Here is a 22,013-nt window from a genome sequence, read left to right on the forward strand (position 1 = left end):
CCAACACGAGTAAAACTGTTCGTTTCTATTTAAATTCAACTCATCCCAAAGGCATAATGAAACACGTATTGATTGGCAATTCTACTGCGATTCTCATTCGCAACCGTGGCCTACTTTCAGTGAGCAAGGTGCAGGCAACCACAGATACAAGACTGGGGCTTAAGGACGGGGGCGATGTCGTGCTCGTGCCCTAAGGCGAAGGCTTTATGGCTCAAAGAAGACATTCCCTCACCAGTTGAAGAATCAAGCCTTCCGTTCGCAACACTCCAACAAACAAGCAAAGCTGGCTCGTGCAAAGAGCCCAGGCGAGGCCCGGAGAGGCTCGAAGCTGGAATCAATACCGCAGTTAATTTCACGGCAACCCAATTTTCACAAAATCTAGGTTGGATTAAACCAAGCATCTTCAAATGAACACTGTGCACACTGCCCCCTATGTCTGTTGCTATGTGATGTGTGCATCATGTTGGTTTCTATATGTTATCCTGAGATTAATACTGAAAATATTAGCCCATATTCATTGTTTTTTATGCAGTTGTGCAAAGACTACAGCGCAGGAAATTGGAAAAGTACAGTGGAAGCAATAATCCACGAGTCAGGCACTGGTTCCTGAGTTACATATTGGCTCTCAGCGTCTCAAACTTTTTTTCTGGTTGTCGCTTGACTTGATAAGAACTGATATCTTGGCCTTGAATCTTGAGCGCACCCATTTTTGGGCATGCAGAGGGTGATCCCTGCGCCTGAATGGTGAGGCCCAAGGCGCACCCGATATTGGGCCTCATTGCCATCGAGCCGCGGACAGTAACAGGCAGCTCGCCGGCAACGCGGGATTGAGGATCAAGTCGCTGCGACGCCAGCAGCGGACCGCAGGTAAGTGATGAAGTGCTGAGGGGGTGGGGCGGGGGGGAAGGAATGATCGGCTCAGGAAGGGGGTGAGCGAGAAGGGAGGTGGCGATCGGGTCGGGAAGGTTGGGGCGGTGATCAGAGTGGCGGGGGGTGGAGGGGAAGAGGGAGGTGACCAGCGTCGGCCCACTCCTGCTCCACATTTTGGAGAAGAATAACTCAAACGCTTACTTTGTCGGTTGCAGCCGAATAGATGGTCCCTTTAAGGACCACCTGCAGCCTGTTAGCCTGTGCCGGCACCCTCAGGGACAACCAATGTTGCAGCGGGGGCCTCAAACCAGCGTTAAGCCCCTTATTCACATGTGCCAAGGGCCTAATGCTAGTTTCAGGCATGCGCACTGCATGCCCATTTCTTGGCCTTTACAAATATGGAGGGCGGCGCACAACTGGCTCGTAATGAGCGTGCGCTTCCTGCCCGCCATATTGGAGGATTAGGAGGCTGTTTAGTGCCTAAAAAACGAGCGCTGCTCAGCCAAACTTCTAGGCCCTTATTTATAGTTCCCAGCAGTTAGCAACAGCATTTCGCTTCCTACCTTTCAAATATTTGTTGTCAAATTTCCTCTTTAACCACAGTTCACACTGTAATAGATCTTTTCTTCAACATACACCAATTAACTTGTATTAATTGGCGTGGGTCAAAGTCCTTGGACTCCCTCCCTAACAGCACTGTGGGAGTACTTTCACCACACGGCTCAAGGCGGCGGCTCACTGCCATCTTCTCAAAGGCAACTGGGGATGGGTAATAAGTGAGGCCCATGTCCCGAGAATTAATATAAAAAGAAATTACACCACAATCATTAATGCTTTAGTGTGAGCGCCCTTATGTATCAATAACAGGAAGCCCAGTCGACACCAGTCATGTGACAACACAACCAGCAAAAGACTTAAACTTGAATAAAACTAGATCACAAACTCCCCATGGTAGTGATTCCAAAGTCGTAGTCTTGTCCCCCGATTCAAAATGATGGTTATAAACATTCAGCCTCATGTTCTCTGATATTATCTGGACCTCGGAGTCAGATTACGAGCATTGCAAGGGCTCCCATGTATTAAATTCTCTTGGTAAGTACGGATTTTTGTTGGGAGTTGGTAAGTTACGTTTTATTAAAGTAATGGCCCAGAAATTCGGGTCGGAGGCTTCCCACAGGTGCAAGCCTCCGACCTGCACTTACCTAGCGCGCCGGCCGTTCTGCTGTGGGCCCCGTGTGGGATTCCGATCCTGGGCCTCCTCCAGCTGCCGGCGCGCAGTGCTTGCGTATCCCAGGGGCACAGTTAGTTCGAAGCGTCCCCTGGGATCACGTGGGCCATGGAGAGCCAATGGTAGCAGGGAATGCTTCATTCATAAATTTGACAGGAAGAGCTGTCAAAACTATAAATACTATAAGCCCCAAAACATCACTAAAACTTGAAATAATTTTTTTTTAATCACATTTTTAAAATAACTATAAATTACATAAAATAACTATTTTAAACAATAATTTAAATTTTTGAAAAAATTAATTACATTTTCTAACGGGGCTAAAAATAAACTTACCTTTCTTTAAAGTATTTAAAAATAATAAACCTGTGGAAAAAATGTTTTAATTTTAATTAATTCACCACTTACCTTGTTAAAAGCAGGCCTTGCGACTGTTTTTTAAAAGTGTAACTGCTGGAGACTTACCCTCTCAGAGAAAGCTGCAAAAAAAACGTAAGTTCCTGGCGTACGCGCTGCCTCTCCGGCGCACGCGTTCAACCTGTGAACCCCTTCCTTTAAGGGAACGGAAAAAAGGATCTCGAGGTACTGGAAGAGTTGCGAAAAGATTCACAAGGATGATGCCAGAACTGAGAGGATAGACTTATCAGGAGAGGCTGAACAGGCTGCGGGCTCTTTGAAGGGAGTGACTGCTGCCAACGGACCAGAAGCTGCTGCCAACGACCGGAAGCTGCGCAGAAGCATTCTGTGCATAAATCTGTGGTGGTTTTAGGTATGAATGTATAATAATATAGTCATATCGCATGCTTAAATCGGTGGAATCTATGGAGCTATGGGTTGGTTTAATAATGTATAATATCAGCGTGGGTTGGTTTAAGTATTAATGGATGATATTTTCACCGGGCAGGGAGGGTTGCGGAGATTTATATGTACTGTGTGCAAGTTCCGTGTGAAGGGAAAGGAGAAGCGAATTAATAAACATGGACGTTTACTGTGTCTTGCTGGCGCGGATTTTCTTTTCCGGACGTGGCTGTGTTCGGCAGCAGCGATCGATCTCTTTTCTCCGCCCCCACCCCTCCTGACTCTCTGGAAGTGTTTTATTTGTAAAGCCGACAATATTTTCTTTTCAGTGAGTGAACGACTGGAAAAACACGGAAACTACACGCGCACAACTACTTCAACTTCGATGGCAGCTGTGGCCTCCATCTTTAAAATTATGATGGGGTTTTATCGGGTAGACGCAGAGAAGATGCTTCCACTTGTAGGGGAGAATAAAATTAGGGGTCATAAATATAAGACTGACACCAATAAATCCAACAGGGAATTCAGGAGAAACTTCTTTACCCAGAGAGTGGTTAAAATGTGGAGCTCGCCACCAGAGGAAGTGGTTGAGACGAATAGCACAGGTGCATTTAAGGGGCAGTTAGATAAGCACCTGAGGGAGAAAGAAATAGAAGGCTATGCTGATAGAGTTAGATGAAGAGGGGTCGAAGGAGGCCAACGTGGAGCAGAAACACTGGCATAGACCAGTTCGGCCGAACGGTCTGTTTCTGTGCTGTAAATTCCATGAAATTCTCTATGAACGAGCCCACGTTCTCTTAGTTTCAAACTTTGCTCTAGTGGGCCCTCTATAGGACAACCAGTTGAATACGGGGCGATTTAGCATCATAGCATTACAGAACCTGCCTTCTTTTGCTTCAAACTAGTTCGGGCTGTCTGTCTACTAAGGATTCAACGTGCTCTGGCAATGCAAAGGGCTAAATAGATGTGTTAATCTGAACTCCAGCAACAATTACCAATCTCATTACATCCCCCCCCCTTCTTTAAGGTTAAAGACTGGGTCTGAAACTACATATAAATCAAACAAAAGTTAAGTGAGATCTGAAGTGATGGACTTTAAACTTCAATAACAAAGTTACAGAAAGATGCAAGAACTATAGAGTAGTGATAATGGAGGACATCAATTTTCCTAATATAAACTGGAATAGTAACAGTGTAAAGGGCAAAGAGGGGGAGGAATTCTTGAAATGTGTAGAAGAGAACTTTCTTTACCAATGTGTTTCCAGTCCAACAGTGCTGGATCTAATTCTGGGGAACGCAGTGAAGCAAGAACATAAGAAGTAGGAGCAGGAGTAGGTCATACGGCCCCTCGGGCCTGCTCCGCCATTCAATAGGATCATGGCTGATCCGAATCTAGACTCACGTCCACTTCCCTGCCCTCTCCCCGTAACCCCCAATTCCCTTGTCTGTTAGGAAACTGTCTATCTCTGTTTTAAATTTATTTAATGTTGCAGCTTCCACAGCTCTCTGGGGTAGCAAATTCCATAGATTTACTACCCTCTGAGTGAAGAAGTTTCTCCTCATCTCAGTTTTGAAAGGGCAGCCCCTTATTCTAAGATTATGCCCCTAGTTCTAGTCTCACCCATCAGTGGAAACATCCTCACTGCATCCACCCGATCAAGACCCCTCACAATCTTACATGTTTCGATAAGATCGCCTCTCATTCTTCTGAATTCCAATGAGTAGACGCCCAACCTACTCAACCTTTCCTCATACGTCAACCCCCTCATCTCTGGAATCAACAAAGTGAACCTTCTCTAACTGCCTCGAGAGCAAGTATATCTTTTCTTAAATATGGAAACCAAAACTGCACGCAGTATTCCAGGTGTGGCCTCACTAATACCCTGTATAACTGCAGCAAGACCTCCCTGTTTTTATACTCCATCCCCCTTGCAATAAAAGCCAAGATTCCATTGGCCTTCCTGATCACCTGCTGCACCTGCATACTAACTTTTTGTGTTTCATGCACCAGGACCCCCAGATCCCTTTGTACTGTAGCACTTTGCAGTTTCTCTCCATTTAGATAATAACTTGCTCTTTGATTTTTTCTGCCAAAGTGCATAACCTCACACTTTCCAATATTATATTCCATCTGCCAAATCTCTGCCCACTCACTTAGCCTGTCTATGTCCTTTTGCAGGTTTTTTATGTTCTCCTCACTCACTGCTTTCCCTCCCATCTTTGTATCGTCGGCAAACTTGGATACATTGCACTCGGTCCCTTCCTCCAAATCGTTAATATAGATTGTAAAGAGTTGGGGTCCCAGCACTGACCCCTGCAGAACACCACTAGTTACGGATTGCCATCCTGAGAATGAACCATTTATCCCAACTCTTTGTTTTCTGTTAGATAGCCAATCTTCCACCCATGCCAGTATATTACCCCCAATCCTGTGATTTTTTATCTTGATCAGTAATCTTGTGTGCGGAACCTTGTCAAATGCCTTTTGGAAGTCCAGATACACTACATCCACTGGTTCCCCTTTATCCACCCTGTATGTTACGTCCTCAAAGAATTCGAGCAAATTTGTCAAACATGACTTCCCCTTCATAAAACCATGCTGACTCTGTCCTATTAAATTATGTTTATCCAAATGCTCTGTTACTGTTTCCTTAATAATGGACTCCAACATTTTGCCAACCACAGATGTTAGGCTAACTGGTCTATAGTTTCCAGCTTTTTGTCTACTTCCCTTCTTAAATAAGGGTGTTACATTAGCAGTTTTCCAATCTGCCGGGACCTTTCCTGAGTCCAGGGAGTTTTGGAAAATAATCACCAATGCATCCACAATCCCTACCGCCACTTCTCTCAAGACCCTAGGATGTAGGCCATCAGGTCCAGGGGATTTATCCGCCTTAAGTCCCATTATTTTACTGAGTACCATCTCTTTAGTGATTTTAATCCTGTTTAGCTCCTCCCCCCTCCATTGCCCCCTGTTTGTCCAGTGTTGGGATATTTTTAGTGTCCTCTACTGTAAAGACTGATACAAAATATTTGTTCAGCATCTTTGCCATCTCCATGTTCCCCACCACTAGTTTCCCGGTCTCATCCTCTAAGGGACCAACGTTCACTTTAGCCACCCTTTTTCTTTTTATATAGCTGTAGAAACTCTTGCTGTCTGTTTTTATATTTTTTGCAAGTTTACTTTCATAATCTGTCTTCCCTTTCTTAATTAATCTTTTAGTTATTGTTTGCTGGCTTTTAAATGCTTCCCAATCTTCTGTCCTCCCACTAGATTTGGCTACTTTATATGCCCTTGTTTTCAGTCGGATACTATCCTTTATTACTTTACTAAGCCACGGATGGCTGTCTTTTCTTTTACTCCCCTTTTTCCTCAGTGGAATATATTTATCTTGAAAGATGTGAAATATCTCCTTGAATGTAGACCACTGCTCTTGTACCGTCTTACACTTTAAGCTGTTTTCCCAGTCCACTTTAGTCAATTCTACTCTCATACCTTCATAGTCTCCTTTATTTAAGCTTAGTATGCTGGTTTGAGATCCAACTCTCTCACCCTCAAACTGAATTTGGAATTCAACCATATTATGGTCACTCATTCCAAGGGGATCCTTTACTAGGACATTTTTTATTAATCCTGTCTCATTACACAGGGCCAGATCTAAGATTGCCTGCCCCCTGGTTGGTTCAGTTACATACTGCTCAAGGAACCCATCCCTAATACACTCTATGAACTCTTCCTCAAGGTTGCCATGCCCAATTTGATTAGTCCAGCCAATATGAAAGTTAAAATCCCCCATGATTATACCTGTTCCCTTATTACAAGCCCCAACTATTTCCTGATTTATACTCCGACCAACAGAGTTGCAACTGTTAGGAGGCCTATAGACTACGCCCACTAGTGACTTTTTCCCCTTATTATTCCTTATCTCTACCCAAACTGTTTCACTATCCTGATCCTTTGACCCATTATCATTTCTGACTATTGCAGTGATTCCATCCTTGACTAACATAGCAACCCCACCTCCCTTTCCTTTCTGTCTGTCCTTCCTAATTGTCAAATACCCTTGTATGTTTAGTTCCTAGTCATGATCATCTTGCAGCCATGTTTCCGTAATGGCCACCAGATCATACCCATGTGTAGTTATTTGTACCATCAACTCATCTATTTTGTTACGAATGCTGCGTGCATTCAGATAAAGAACTTTCAAATATGTTTTCTGACAATTTATTCCTGCTTTTACCCCTTTTACTACTTTACCTTTATCATTATATACATTCTGTCCCTTCCTGACACGCTCTGGTTTTTAATTCCCCCACTGCTACCTTGCTCTATTGCCTCCTCCGCTGTCATTTTTATTTTACGCTCTCTTAAAACCTCCCCCCCACTAATTAGTTTAAAGCCCTCTCTACAGCCCTAGTTACTCGATTTGCCAGGATTCCCAGCACTGGCCAAGTGAAGTCCGTCCCAACAGAACAGCTCTCTCCTGTCCCAGTACTGATGCCAGTGTCCCAAGAAGCAAAACCCATTTCTCCCACACAAGAGGAGCATGTTTCAGTGGGCGAGCATTTGGGGAACAGTGATCATAATAGAAACATAGAAGACAGGAGCAGGAGTAGGCCATTCGGCCCCTCGAGCCTGCTCCGCCATTCAATGCGATCATGGCTGATCATCCAAATTCAGTACCCTGTCCCTGCTTTCTCCCCATATCCTTTGATCCGTTTAGCCTTAAGAAATATATCCAACTCCTTCTTGAATATATTTAATGAATTGGCCTCTACTGCCTTCTGTGGTGGAGAATTCCACAGGTTCACCACTCTCTGGGTGAAGAAATTCCTCCTCATCTCAGTCCTAAATGGCTTACCCCTTATCCTTAGACTGTGATCCCTGATTCTGGATTCCCCGACATTCGGGAACATCCTTCCTGCATCTAGTCTGTCTAGTATTGTTAGAATTTTATAAGTTTCAATGAGATCCCCCCTCATTCTTCTAAACTCTGGCGAATATAAGCCTAATCGACCCAATCTCTCTTCATACGTCATTCCTGCCATCCCAGACATCAGTCTGGTGAATCTTCGCTGCACTCCCTCCATGGCAAGAACATCCTTCCTCAGATAAGGCGACCAAAACTGCACACAATACTCAAGGTGTGCTCTCACCAAGGCCCTGTACAACTGCAGCAAGACATCCTTGTTCCTGTACTCAAACCCTCTCGATACGAAGGCCAACATACCATTTGCCTTCTTAATCGCCTGCTGCGCCTGCATGCTTACTTTCAGCGACTGGTGCACAAGGACGCCCAGGTCTCGTTGCACTTCCCCTTCTCCCAATCTATTGCCATTCAGATAATAATCTGCCTTCCTCTTTTTGACACCAAAGTGGATAACCTCGCATTCATCCACATTATATTGCATCTGCCATGCTTCTGCCCAATCACCCAACCTGTTCAAATCATCCTGGAGTTTCTTGGCATCCTCCTCACAGCACACATGCCCACCCAGCTTTGTGTCGTCTGCAAACTTGGAGATATTACATCTAGTTCCCTCATCTAGATTATTAATATATATTGTGAATAGCTGGGGTCCAAGGACCGATCCCTGCGGTACCCCACTAGTCACTGCCTGCCACTCGGAAAAAGACCCGTTTATTCCAACTCTTTGCTTTCTGTCTGCCAACCAGTTCCCTATCCAAGTCAATACCTTGCCCCCAATCCCATGTGCCTTAACTTTACACGCTAATCTCTTACGCGGGACCTTATCGAAAGCCTTTTAAAAGTCCAAATACACCACATCCACTGGTTCTCCCTTATCTATTTTACCAGTTACATCCTCAAAAAATTCCAGTAGATTAGTCAAGCACGATTTACCTTTTGTAAATCCATGTTGACTTTGTCCGATCCTGTCACTGTTTTCCAAGTGCTCTGCTATTACATCTTTTATAATGGACTCTAGCATTTTCCCCACTACCAAGGTCAGGCTTACCAGTCTGTAATTCCCTGTTTTCTCTCTACCACCTTTTTTTAAACAGTGGGGTAACATTAGCTACCCTCCAATCCATGGGTACTGTTCCAGATTCCATCGAATGTTGGAAGATGATCAGCAATGCATCTACTATTTCTAGGGCCACTTCAGGTTTAGAACAGTTATGGAAAAGGACAAGGAACAATCAAAAAGGAGGCCATTTGGCACGTTGTGCCTGTGCCGACTCTCTGAAACTGTAGTCCACACACCAGCTTTTGCCCCATAGCCCTGCAAATTAGTCCTCTTCAAATACATGTCCAATTGACTTTTGAAAGTTCCTATGGGATCTGCTTCCACCACTCTTTTAGGTAATGCACACCAAATCTTACCAGCCCACTGTGTGAAAAGAATTCTCCTAATTTCCCCGCTGGTCATTCTGCCAATTATTTTAAACCTGTGACCTCTGGTTACCGACCCACTTGCCAGAGGAAATAATTTCTCCCTGCTTCCTCCATCAAAACCACTCTTACATTTGAATACCTCTATTAGGTCTCCCCTTAACCTTCTTTGCTCTAAGGAGTACAATCCCTCTGGACTTGACTATTCCAACGCAACCCTGGCTGGCCTCCCACATTCTACCCTACGTACACTTGAGGTGATCCAAAACTCGGCTGCCCGTGTCCTAACTCGCACCAAGCCCCGTTCACCCATCACCCCTGTGCTCGCTGACCTACATTGGCTCCCAGTTAAGCAATGCCTCGATTTCAAAATTCTCATCCTTGTTTTCAAATCCCTCTATGGTCGCGGCCCTCGCTATCCCTGTAATCTCCTTCAGCCCCACAACACACCCCACCACCCCCCACCGAGATATCTGCACTCCTCTAATTCTGCCCTCTTGAGCATCCCTGATTATAATCGCTCCACCATTGGTGGCCGTGCCTTCTGTTGCCCAGGCCCTAAGCTCTGGAATTCCCTGCCTAAACCTCTCCGCCTCGCTACCTCTCTTTCCTCCTTTAAGACGCTCCTTAAAACCTGCCTCTTTGACCAAGCTTTTGGCCACCTGCCCTAATTTCTCCTTATGTGGCTCGGTGTCAAATTTTTCATCTTATAATACTCCTGTGAAGTGCCTTGGGATGTTTTACTACGTTAAAGGCGCTATATAAATAGAAGTTGTTGTTGTTGCTAATCCCAATTTATCCAATCCCTCCACATAACTGAAGTCCCTCATCCCTGGTAGCATCCTGTTAAATCTCCTCTATACACTCTCCAAGGCCTTGACGTCCTTCTTGAAGTGTGGTGCCCTGCGTTGTACATAGTACTCCAGCTGAGGCCTAACCAATGATTTGGAAAGGTTTAGCATGACTTCCTTGTATTCAATGTCCCTATTAAAAAAGCCAAGTATCCCATACACTTTCTTAGCCACCTTATCAACTTGTCCCGCCCCCTTCAGAGATTTGTGAATATGTACCCGCAGGTCCCACTGCTCTTGCACCCCCTCAAAATAGGACCATTTAGACACCTCCATGTTGTTCCTCCCAAAGTGCACCACTTCACACTACCTCTCTCGATCCCTCCACGGTCTCAGATTTGTCGCACTGCTTGTCTGACATCCAGTACTGGATGAGCAGAAATTCCCTCCAACTAAAAACTGGGAAGACCGAAGCCATTGTCTTCAATCCCCGCCACAAACTCCATTCCCTAGCCACCAACTCCATCCCTCTCTCTGACAACTGTCTCAAGCTGAATCAGACCGTTCGCAAACGTGGTGCTGTATTTGACCCCGAGAAGAGCTTCAGACCCCATATCCGCTCCATCACCATGACGGTCTACTTCCACCTCCGTAACATCACCCGACTCTGCCCCTCTGCTGCTGAAACCCTCATCTATGCCTTTGTTACCTCCAGACTGGACTATTCCAACACTCTCCTGACCGGCCTCCCACCTTCCACCCTCCCGTAAACTTCAGCTCATCCAAAACTCTGCTGTCCATGTCCTAACTCGCTCAATGTCCCATTCACCCATCAGCCCTGTGCTCCCTGACTTACACTGGCTCCAAGGTCCGGCAACACCTCGATTTTAAAAATTCTCATCCTTGCTTTCAAATCCCTCCATGGACTCGCCCCTCCCCATCTCTGAAACATCCTCCAGCCTCCGAGATCCCTGCACTCCTCCAATTCTGGCCTCTTGTGCATCCCGATTTTAATTGCTCCACCATTGGCGGCCGTGCCTTCAGCTGCCTAGGCCCTAAGCTCTGGAATTCCCTTCCTAAACTTTTCCGCCTCTCTTTCCTCCTTTAAGGCACTCATTAAAACCTACCTTTTTGACCTTAAAACCTACCTTTTTGACCAAGCTTTTGGTCATCTGCCCTAATGTCTCCTTATGTGGCTCGGTGTCAAATTGTGTCTGATAACACTCCTGTGAAGCAGCTGGGATGTTTTACTACATTAAAGCTGCTTAATAAATGTAAGTTGTTGTTGTTGTTATCCGCATTAAATTGCATCTGCCATGTGTCTGCCCATTTCACCAGTCTGTCTAACTCCTCCTGAAGTCTGCTCCTATCCAGCTCACTATTTACTTTGTTGCCAAGGTTTGTACCAACCTCAAACTTCGAACTTGTACTCCCTATACCGAAGTCCATGTCATTTATATATAACAAGAAAAGCAATGGTTCGAATACCGACCCGAGTGACCCCATTGCATACTTCTGTCCGGTTAGAAAAACATCCATTCACCACTACTCTCCGCCTCTTATCCCTTAGCCAATTGTGCACCTAAGTTACCACCGTCCCTTGAATCCCATGTGCTTCTATTTACCAAATAATCTGTTATGTGATATTTTATCAAATGCCTTTTGAAAATCCATAACATCGACTGCATTACCTTCATCAACCCTCTCTATTACTTCATCAAAGAACTCAATCAGGTTAGTCAGACATGATTTGCTTTTAACAAATGAGTGCTGCCTGTTCCTTATTAACCCATGCTTCTCCAAGTGAAAATTAATTTTGTCCTCAACAATGGTTTCTAGTAGTTTTCCCACCACTGACGTTAGACTGATTGGCCTGTGGTTACCAGGTTTATCCCTCTCCCCTTTTTTGAACATGGGTGTAACATTTGCAATTCTCCAGTCCTCTGGCACCACTCCCATATCCAAGGAGGACTGAAAGATTGTGGTCAGAGATTCTGCTATCTCCACCTTTGCTTTGATTGAGGTTTATACGATTTTTAAAGGAATCGATAGGGTAGAGAGAGAAAAAACTTTTCCCGCTGGTGGAGGAATGTAGGGCAAGGGGACATGACCTTAAAATTGGAGCCGGGCCATTCAGGAGAGAGTTTAGGAAACACTTCTTCACACAAAGGGTGGCAGAAATGTGGCACTGTCTCCACAAAAAGCAGATGATGTTAGCTCAATTAATAATTTTAAACCTGAGATCGATAGATTTTTCCTAGCCAAGGGCATTAAGGGATATGGAGCCAAGGCAGGTGGATGGAGTTAGGATACAGATCAGCCGTGATCTCATTGAATGGCAGGACAGGCTCAAGGGACTGAATGGCCTCCTTGTGTCCCTATGTCCTTGAGCTTACCATGAGAGCAGTTTGGTTCTTGGCCCTGGCAGCTTTGTGCAGAGGTGTCACGCCGTCCTTGGCTCTGAAATCCAGATGCGCACCCCCGTTCCTGAGAGCCTTGATCACCTCCACTGGGATCTCGAGCTGAGCCGCTAATGTCAGCGGAGTTTCTGCGGAGATGAAATCATCGTACCATTAGTCATCTGGTCCGCAGTGTGCTGAACCCCATATTGAAGTGTCTCGCACACACAGGGGCTTTCGCCAGCCGCTGAAACAGATGGCTGCTTAATTAAGTGATAACATCCATTGAGTAAATTACTGACATGCTGGTTATAAATGCTGAGGTCGCAAGCTAATAAAGTTAAACTACGCAATCAGATACTTATTCGAAAGACATTCCACACAACTAGACGTCACTGTTACACTACTCATAAAAATGAGAATATTTGATATGTTTTTAAATTATAGCACTTTGGTAATATATCTATGGGCAGAAAAACATGAATTGAAAAGCCCTCCGCTCTCCTTTCTATATACACAAGCTCACACACACACCAGTTAATTCCCCAATGGCTATGTAATCAGGAGGGGGGTACAGAAACAATATCGGCAGAAGCTGCTTGTTATACATGCCGCGTGATTATCCCTTCCATTGAAATAATCTTACTGGAATAATTCAGCACAAGTTAAAATGACCTCCAGGGAACGAGGACCAAGTATCGTCTTTACATCAAGCGGGGTTACAGGTTGAAGCATAATTGGTTCAGGGCTTACAGACATAATTCAGTCCCCATTTTAAAGTCACACATTCTGTCCTAACTTTAACACAACACTTTGATTTCATAATAATTACAGTCAAATAGTGAAAGATCTAGAAAGCAGGGAAGTCTGCAGTACAGGCCGACAAGCTCTGCAACCCAAAGCTGAGGCGCCACACTGGTGGGAGGGTGTAATTACAGCGTGACAAATATACATAAGCAGTTCCCATAAAAAATGTGGACACAGGAATTCATAATGGAAAAAAGTTGACAAATAGTTAAACAGGAAGTAAGGATTTGTAGACAGAAAGTATGCACAGATTTTTAATCTATTATAGATAATGACATGGTCTAGTTATTTTTTTAACTTACAGGAGCAGTCAGTGGACTGAGTGGTGTTATCACACTATCATTTTAAGAAAGACAGGCTTGCATTTATATAGCGCCTTTCACAACCACCGGACGTCCCAAAGCGCTTTACAGCCAATTTTTGAAGTGTAGTCACTGTTGTAATGTAGGAAACGCAGCAGCCAATTTGCACACAGCAAGCTCCCACAAACAGCAATGTGATAAATGACCAGCTAATGTTTTTTTAGTGATGCTGATTGAGGGATAAATATTGGCCCAGGACACCGGGGATAACTCACCTGCTCTTCTTCGAAATAGTACCGTGGGACCTTTTACATCCACCTGAGGGGGCAGACGGGGCCTCGGTTTAACATCTCATCAAAAAGATGGCAACTCCGACAGTGCAGTGCTCCCTCAGCACTGCACTGGGAGTGCCAGCCTAGATTTTTGTGCTCAAGTCTCTAGAGTGGGACTTGAACCCACTGACTCAGAGGCGAGAGTGCTACCCACTGAGCCCCGGCTGACACATAATGTGCTCTGATACAGCCAAATCAGCATTAACAGGACTGTAATGGCTTCAAAATGGGGTCAAGTAGGCTCATCACCCTGTTAATGATGATGCTCCAGCACTGCCATTGTTAAAGGGGCCCTTTCCTTGGTGGGCCGGAGTTCGCAGCTGTTTTAAGTGGTAGTCACCTTGATTGCACGGGCACACAACTGAAGCAATATGCAAGCTATAGTAATCTGGGATGTTATGATTAAGGTTATCCACCAGGTAGTGCTGTAGCCAATGCTGCTGCTAAGGTCAGGGGTTTTGCTTCCTGTTTTAGGTCAGCAGTGGTGCAATGCCTGGATGCAGGCCTGCCTGGTTGTTCCGCAGTCGTTTAATAAAGTACTCGTATTAATCCTAATACCTCGCCTCTTCGAGTTCCTGGTCTCACTACATGGATTTATCACACAAGTGGTTTGAAAGACTTCTTTTTTATGCTTCCTGTTAGGGTCCTCATTGAAATAAGTTCAGGCAAGTATCTACCTACTTTCTCATGGGGGTGAATCAACAACACAAACTCTTCCTCATTCATTCCGAAGTGGTGTTAAATTGGCAGTCTCACTCAGGGAAGCCACAAACCTGGTATTTTGGTATCAGATATTAGTCCAGAAGTCAACATGTGAATAGCTATAATAGCAATCCAATAAGCGGTAGCGTAGCAACCATCCTCATCATTACATAAAAGGATCTGTTTCCCACCGGTATTAGAATATCCTTACGGGCATGCTCTATCGTACAAAACTCAACACACAGAAGATCGCGGTGGAATCTCAATTGTGTCAATCAAGCTTCTCTTCCTCTCGCTAAGTGTGCAGTCACATTATGGCTATGGTCCTGGACGAGACACGCAGGTGTCATAAGCTCAAATCCCAAAATGAACTCAATAAATCTGGTAATTTATGGGCTATCACCAGAACCTGACTCCCAAAATCTTTCCACCACGTACAAAGCACAAGTCAGGAGTGTGATGGAATACTCTCCACTTGCCTGGATGAGGGCAGCTCCAACAACACTCAAGAAGCTCGACACCATCCAGGCTTGTTAAGTTGTGATGAAACCTATGTCATGTGCGAGGTCAAGAGGAACAAAGAGGGGTCACTGGGCATGTTTGTGTAAAATGTTGCAAAGACCAGAGTTTAACCTGGCACTGACAAAAATGATTGGACTCATTGAGTCAGGTGTTCGGAACTTAAGGTTAAAAGAGGGATTGTGAAAGTCAGATGCAGAAGTAGAAGACAAGAATCTAGCGTGTGTAGGTGGACGTAAATGCTGGCTGGAGCCTAACACATACCTGGATAAAGAACAAGACGACGCACGCTACTCTGTCCAGAGGCCAGTGTCGGGAGGAGCAGAGAGCCGCGGTACAGTGAGTATCTTCTATGTTTCTATGTGACTGAATGGGTAATAACCATTCGGAACTGTAAATTACTGGCATGAGATACTAGAATGTATTGATCCTTGCTGTGTGCCAATAAAAGATTTGTCATAACCAATTGGTATCAAGTCCGAATCCTTACAAATTGTAAGTACTTCTTAGAGTGCAGCTCTAACAACACTCAAGAATCTCGACACCATCCAAGTCAAAGCAGCCCGCTTGATTGGCACCCCATCCACTACCTTAAACATTCACTCCCTCCACCACTGGTGCACCGTAGCTGCAGTGTGTACCATCTACAAGATGCACTGCAGCAACTCGCCAAGGCTTCTTCTCCTCCCAAACCTACGACCTCTTCCACCTAAAAGGACAAGGGCAGCAGGCGCATGGGAACACCACCACCTCCAAGTTCCCCTCCAAGTCACACACCATCCTGACTTGGAAATATATCGCCGATCCTTCATCGTTGCTGGGTCAAAATCCTGGAACTCCCCCCTTAACAGCACTGTGGGAGTACCTTCACCACACGGACTGCAGTGGTTCAAGAAGGTGGCTCACCACCACCTTCTCAAGGGCAATTAGGGATGGGCAATAAATGCTGGCCTTGCCAGTGACGCCCACATCCCATGAACGAATAAAAAAAGACAAGAAAAAATGGATTGTTATAAACACCCAACTGGTTCACTAATGTCCTTCAGGATATTCACAACATTGCCTGATCTGGTGCCAGTCCTGAGATTGCTAAATCTTTTAATGTGTTGGCTATCCTGGTGCCACATCCCAGTCGTTAATTTAATACGGTCACCAGTATGCCAAAACGTGACTCCAATCCCACACTGCAAGGTTAAATCTTGAATAGAAACATAGAAGATAGGAGCAGGAGTAGGCCATTCGGCCCCTCGAGCCTGCTGACATTTAATGAGATCATGGCTGATCATCCAAATTCAGTCCCCTGTCCCTGCTTTCTCCCCATATCCCTTGATCCCTTTAGCCTTAAGAAATATATCTAACTCTTTCTTGAATATATTTAATGAATTGGCCTCAACTGCCTTCTGTGGTAGAGAATTCCACAGGTTCACCACTCTCTGGGTGAAGAAATTCCTCCTCATCTCAGCCCTGAATGGCTTACCCCTTATCCTTAGATTGTGATCCCTGGTTCTGGATTCCCCGACATTCGGGAACATCCTTCCTGCATCTAGTCTGTCTAGTATTGTTAGAATTTTATAAGTTTCAATGAGATTCCCTCTCATTCTTCTAAACTCTAGCGAATATAAACCTAATCGACCCAATCTCTCTTCATACGTCATTCCTGCCATCCCAGGTATCAGTCTGGTGAATCTTCGCTACACTCCTTCCATGGCAAGAACATCCTTCCTCAGATAAGGCGACCAAAACTGCACACAATACTCAAGGTGTGGTCTCACCAAGGCCCTGTACAACTGTAGCAAGACATCCTTGTTACTGCACTCAAACCCACTCGCTATGAAGGCCTTCTTAACCACCTGCTGCACCTGCATGCTTCTCAAGATGCCCGAGCAAGCCATTCAGTTGTAAACAATCGCTAATCTTCTACAAGAAGAAAACTGGACCAATCTATTAGCAATCACACATTCAGCACATCAGGAGACTGAGGCAATCCCAGCGCAGTCAACCTTGCAAAGTCCTCTTCAACATCTGGGAACTGGTGTCCAAGTTGGCAGAATTGTCCCCCAAACTAATCAAGCAACATACTGACATAGTCACTCTCACACAGAATCACCTTTCCAAGCCAAATTCCCAGACTCCTTCACCCATCATTCCTAGAACGTATAGGCATGATGGGCAGTCACTGGATTTCGTGCATGTAGACCTCTTTGGAGGTGATTGCACACGATTTGGATTTTTATAGACTGATATGATTTTCCGTTGATGAACACTGACGTAAGAAAACTCACTAAGCACTTGGTCTGAGAATAGAACAAGGCTTTAATCAACTGTTTCACAACCATGTGATTCTAGTTACATCACTAGTTCCTGGTTACAAAAACGTCCTGGGCAAGCTGGGCCCACGCCAGAGTATTTATACTCCTTGGATGGTGCCACCAGCTGGTCGCCCAGTGTTATTTCATGAGTCATTTCTTCATGAATGATAAGATTCACGACCAACACTATGGGGATGCTTCAGGGTATTTGTAAGACCATGTAGATGCAGCTGCTGGTACCATGTACTCTGGGATTGCCAGATCTTCCAACGTGTTGACTATCCTGGTACCACATCACAGTACTTCATTTAATACGGGCACCAGTATGTCAAATGGATGAGATCTATAATGAGTGGGCAATCCGCTCCATCAGATTACCACCCAGGCGGTCGAGACTAGAATGTACCCCAATGTGTACTTCCCATAGAGTAATGTACAAGGCGCTTATTCTCGGGTAAATAAAGATGACATTGTTTTATGAAGGAAAAGGAAGGATTAAGAACTGGCTCCTCGAGATATGTTCTTATGATTGTACCAATTAACCCATAAGAAATAGAAGCAGGAGTAGGTTAGTCGGCCCCTTGAGCCTGCTCCGCCATTCAATAAAATCATGGCTGATCTTCTACCTCAACTCCACTTTCCTGCACTATCCCCATATCCCTTGATTCCCTTAATATCCAAAAATGTATCGATCTCTGTCTTGAATATACTCAACGACTGAGCCTCCACAGCCCTCTGCGGTGAAGAATTCCAAAGATTCACCACCCTCTGAGTGAAGAAATTTCCCCTCATTTCAGTCCTAAATAGCCGACCCCTTATTCTGAGACTGTGACCCCTGGTTCTAGACTCCCCAGCCAGGGGAAACATCCTCTCTACATCTACCCTGTCAAGGCCTGTAAAAATGTTGCATGTTTCAATGAGATCACCTCTCATTCTTTTAAACTCCAGAGTATATAGGCCTAGTCTACTCAATCTCTCCTCATAGGACAATCCCCAATCCTAGGAACTAGTCTGCTGAACCTTCATTGTACTCCCACTATGGCAAGTATATCCTTCCTTAGTTAAGGTGACCAAAACTGTACACAATACTCCAGGTGTGGTTTTACCAGGGCCCTATATAATTGCAGTAAGACGTCTTTATTCTTATACTCAAATCCTCTTGTAATAAAGGCCAACATACCATTTGCTTTCCTAATTACTTGCTGTACCTGCATGTTAACTTTCAGTGATTCGTGTACAAGAACACCCAGGTCCCTCTGAACACCAACATTTCCCAATCTCTCACCATTTAAAAAATACTCTGCTTTTCTATTTTTCCTACCAAAATGGATAAATTCACATTTCTCCAAATTACATTCCATTTGCCATGTTCTTGCCCACTCACTTAGCTTGTCTATATCCCCTTGACGCCTCCTTGCATCCTCCTCACAACTTACATTCCCACCCAGCTTTGTATCATCAGCAAACTTGGATATATTACATTTGGTCCCCTCATCCAAATCATCGATAGATTGTGAATAGCTGAGGCCCAAGCACTGATCCTTGCGGTACCCCACTAGTTACAGCCTGCCAAATGGCCTACGCCTGCTCCTATTTCTTATGTATGGAGCGCACATCCTCGAGAAAACCTCCCCGATTCCTTGGAGCGTGGAACAGTGGCCAGCACGAGTTCTGTCCCACGTGGTTATCGAAAGGCAATCTCCAAGTGAGTTGAAGCCAGCCCTGATTTCAAAGGAGACATCCATCCATCGCACCCTCTACTGCCATGGGTATGGATTATACTGAGGCATGTGACTGCTCAGTGTCTTATAACACCCTCTGATAGCAAATAGGCCATCTAAGGTCTGTATCCCAACTAGAGGAGACCGGACAGAGGCCTTTAAGTTATGAATAGGTTGGACAGTTTAGATGTGGAGAGAATATTTCCACGTGTAGAATCTAAATAAAAGGTAGTTACTAATAAATCCAATAAGGAGAAATGTCTTTACTCAAGAGTGTGGTTGGAATGTGGAACTCGCTACCACAGGAAGTGGTGAGGTAAATAGCTTAGGGGTTTTCAATAGGAAACTAGACGAGTACATGAGCGAAAAGGGAATAGAAAGATATGCTGAAAGGCTGAGATGAGTCAGGTGGAATGGGAGGAGACTCGTGTGGAGTACAAACACCAGCAGAGACTAGTTGGGCCGAATGGCCTGTTTCTGTGCTGCATATTCTATGAAATTCAACTCGTGAGGGGGAATAAAATCAACAAAAAATAACAACTATTTCTCACCAAAAGTGGAAGTATTCTTCCTAGTTTTCACAAGTTTAAATGTGTATAACTGTGTATGTTTTCTCTTTGGGTCAGAGATGGTTGAGGGGAGATTTAATTGAGGTGTATAAAATTATGAGGGGCCAGATAGAGTGGATAGGAAGGACCTATTTCCCCGATCACAGAGGTCAATAACCAGGGGGCATAAATTTAAAATAATTAGTAGAAGGATTAGAGGGGAGTTGAGGAGAAATCATTTCACCCAGAGGGTGGTGGGGGTCTGGAACTCACTGCCTGAAAGGGCGGTAGAGGCAGAAACCCTCATCACATTTAAAAAGTACTTGGATATACACTTGAAGTGCCGTAACCTACAAGGCTACGGACCAAGAGCTGGAAAGTGGGATTAGGCTGGATAGATCTTTGTCGGCCGGCACAGACACGATGGTCCAAATGGCCTCTTTCTGTGCCATAAATTCCTATGACTCTATGACTGTATGTGGAGTTGGCACCCTGTAAAATAAATGTAGATTCAGGGAACAGTGTTATTTAAATTCTTAGAGAAAATTATTTCTTTGTACTGCGCAAGTTACTTTTCTTTTGGTGACTCAAGTTGCAGTTACAAGAACCAGCCAGTGTGTGTCACCCAAAGTCTAAACTGATCTGGAGGGATTTCGATAAATCCAAATCAGGTGAACTTGGAACTTCTTTTTAGAGTTGACCTAATTTTACAAGGGAAAAAAAAAATAAATCGGTCCAAAATCATCACGGTGCAACGATTTGATTTTTGAAATAAAGGAATAACAACATTGTACAATCCAAAACCCAAAATACTAGAAATTTAAAATAAAAACAGGAGGCGCTGAAAATAGAGTCACTCAACCCGGGCCTGAAAACAGAAAAAGACAGCTTGACTTTTTGGATGGGGCACTGTCAGAATGGAAAACAAACCTGGCACTTTAGGGGAAAACTTATCCTGAGCACCTGACAATGTGGCATTGCCGATTTTTTGGGGATGACGTGCGGGGAGAGCATCATTTTGTTCCCTGTACGGTTTGAGGAGTCAGACATCCTAGAACGAATGCACAATTAATTAGCCAACTAATACTCGCGTGCAGCAATGCTGCCCGGTCACTCAATAACTCGCGGGGCTCATCACTGGAAGCACATGTCTTTGACCTGAGAATACCCTGCAGGTTACTGTACCTGGCCTAAGAGCCCGGGAAAGGGCCATTTTTTTTTAAAGGGGCGAGGGAACGGGGAAGGCAAACCAGCGATAACGAGAGGGCGTAGCATGCACGGAGGGGAATCATGCAAGGCCGGGAATGCGACGCCCGTCACCTGTCACACGAGGAAGAATGTGCACCAGAAGGCGTCCGACCCGAGGAACGGGAGCAGCGGGAATAATTGTGAATCACATGAGCCATCGTACTTCCAATCCTATTGTACTGTGAAGCAAGGCCCTGAGAACCAGGCTGCAGCCGTAGTTCCTCACTGCAAACCACCCTGGAAATCACTCCTAAGCGGACGAGCACTTAATGCATTCATCCGACATTCCTCTCTTCACTATTTTAGCACAGGTGTTAACCCATTGAAAATAAATAGGATAGGAGAGAGGAGTGTCGAACGAACACTATCCATCCGCTAATATCGCCCAACAGGCATTTCCAGGCTTAATGCCCATTCGTTCAATGTGTATTGTAGCTCATAGGCTGGGAGGTTAATGCAGGAACTGGGGGAGATGTCCACACTGTTTGTGCAATCACGATCACGTCCATTGACAGGTGCCAATGAAGTAGAGTTTCAGCAAATGGCAAATAGTGATGACATTACATAGAAACTAGGAGCAGGAGTAGGCCATTCGGCCCTTCGAGCCTGCTCCGCCATTCAACGAGATCATGGCTGATCATCCAAACCCTAGCACCCGGTCCCTACACCGACAGCCATCCCACCCAAGCCCTATCCCCGTAACCCCACATATTTAATCCCCCCTAACACTAAGGGCCAATTTTTATCATGGCCAATCAACCTAACCCGCACATCTTTGGACTGTGGGAGGAAACCGGAGCACCCGGAGGAAACCCACGCAAACACGGGGAGAATGTGCAAACTCCACACAGACAGTCACCCGAGGCCGGATTTGAACCCGGGTCCCTGGCGCTGTGAGGCAACAGTGCTAACCACTATGCCACCGTTACAGTGGGAAAGGTGGTCTGTACTGTGTATGCAGCACCGGTAGGCCAAGCTCTACACACGTACTGATCGCAGGGTTGGTCCTCATCTCCTGCTCCTGCTCCTTTTTCCAACATGTCAAAGCAAATTGAGACTTGCTGCTGCACCCATACTGGTGAA

The 22,013-nt window shown here is 45.0% G+C and overlaps 1 protein-coding gene across 2 annotated transcripts in view; it reads right to left on the minus strand.

Annotated features, from left to right (window-relative positions):
* The window catches only part of shank2b (SH3 and multiple ankyrin repeat domains 2b), a 1,331,733-nt gene that overhangs the window by 934,218 nt on the left and 375,502 nt on the right, over window positions 1-22,013 (minus strand). For both annotated transcript variants that reach the window (XM_086008225.1, XM_086008224.1), the window contains exon 8: window positions 12,440-12,591. In XM_086008225.1, the coding sequence (XP_085864351.1) occupies window positions 12,440-12,591 (152 nt within the window). The remainder of the gene's footprint in view (window positions 1-12,439; window positions 12,592-22,013) is intronic.

Source organism: Somniosus microcephalus, chromosome 15, assembly GCF_052327205.1.
Source record: "Somniosus microcephalus isolate GS21.2 chromosome 15, FLI_Smic_1.0, whole genome shotgun sequence".
NCBI classification, from domain to species: Eukaryota; Metazoa; Chordata; class Chondrichthyes; order Squaliformes; family Somniosidae; genus Somniosus; species Somniosus microcephalus.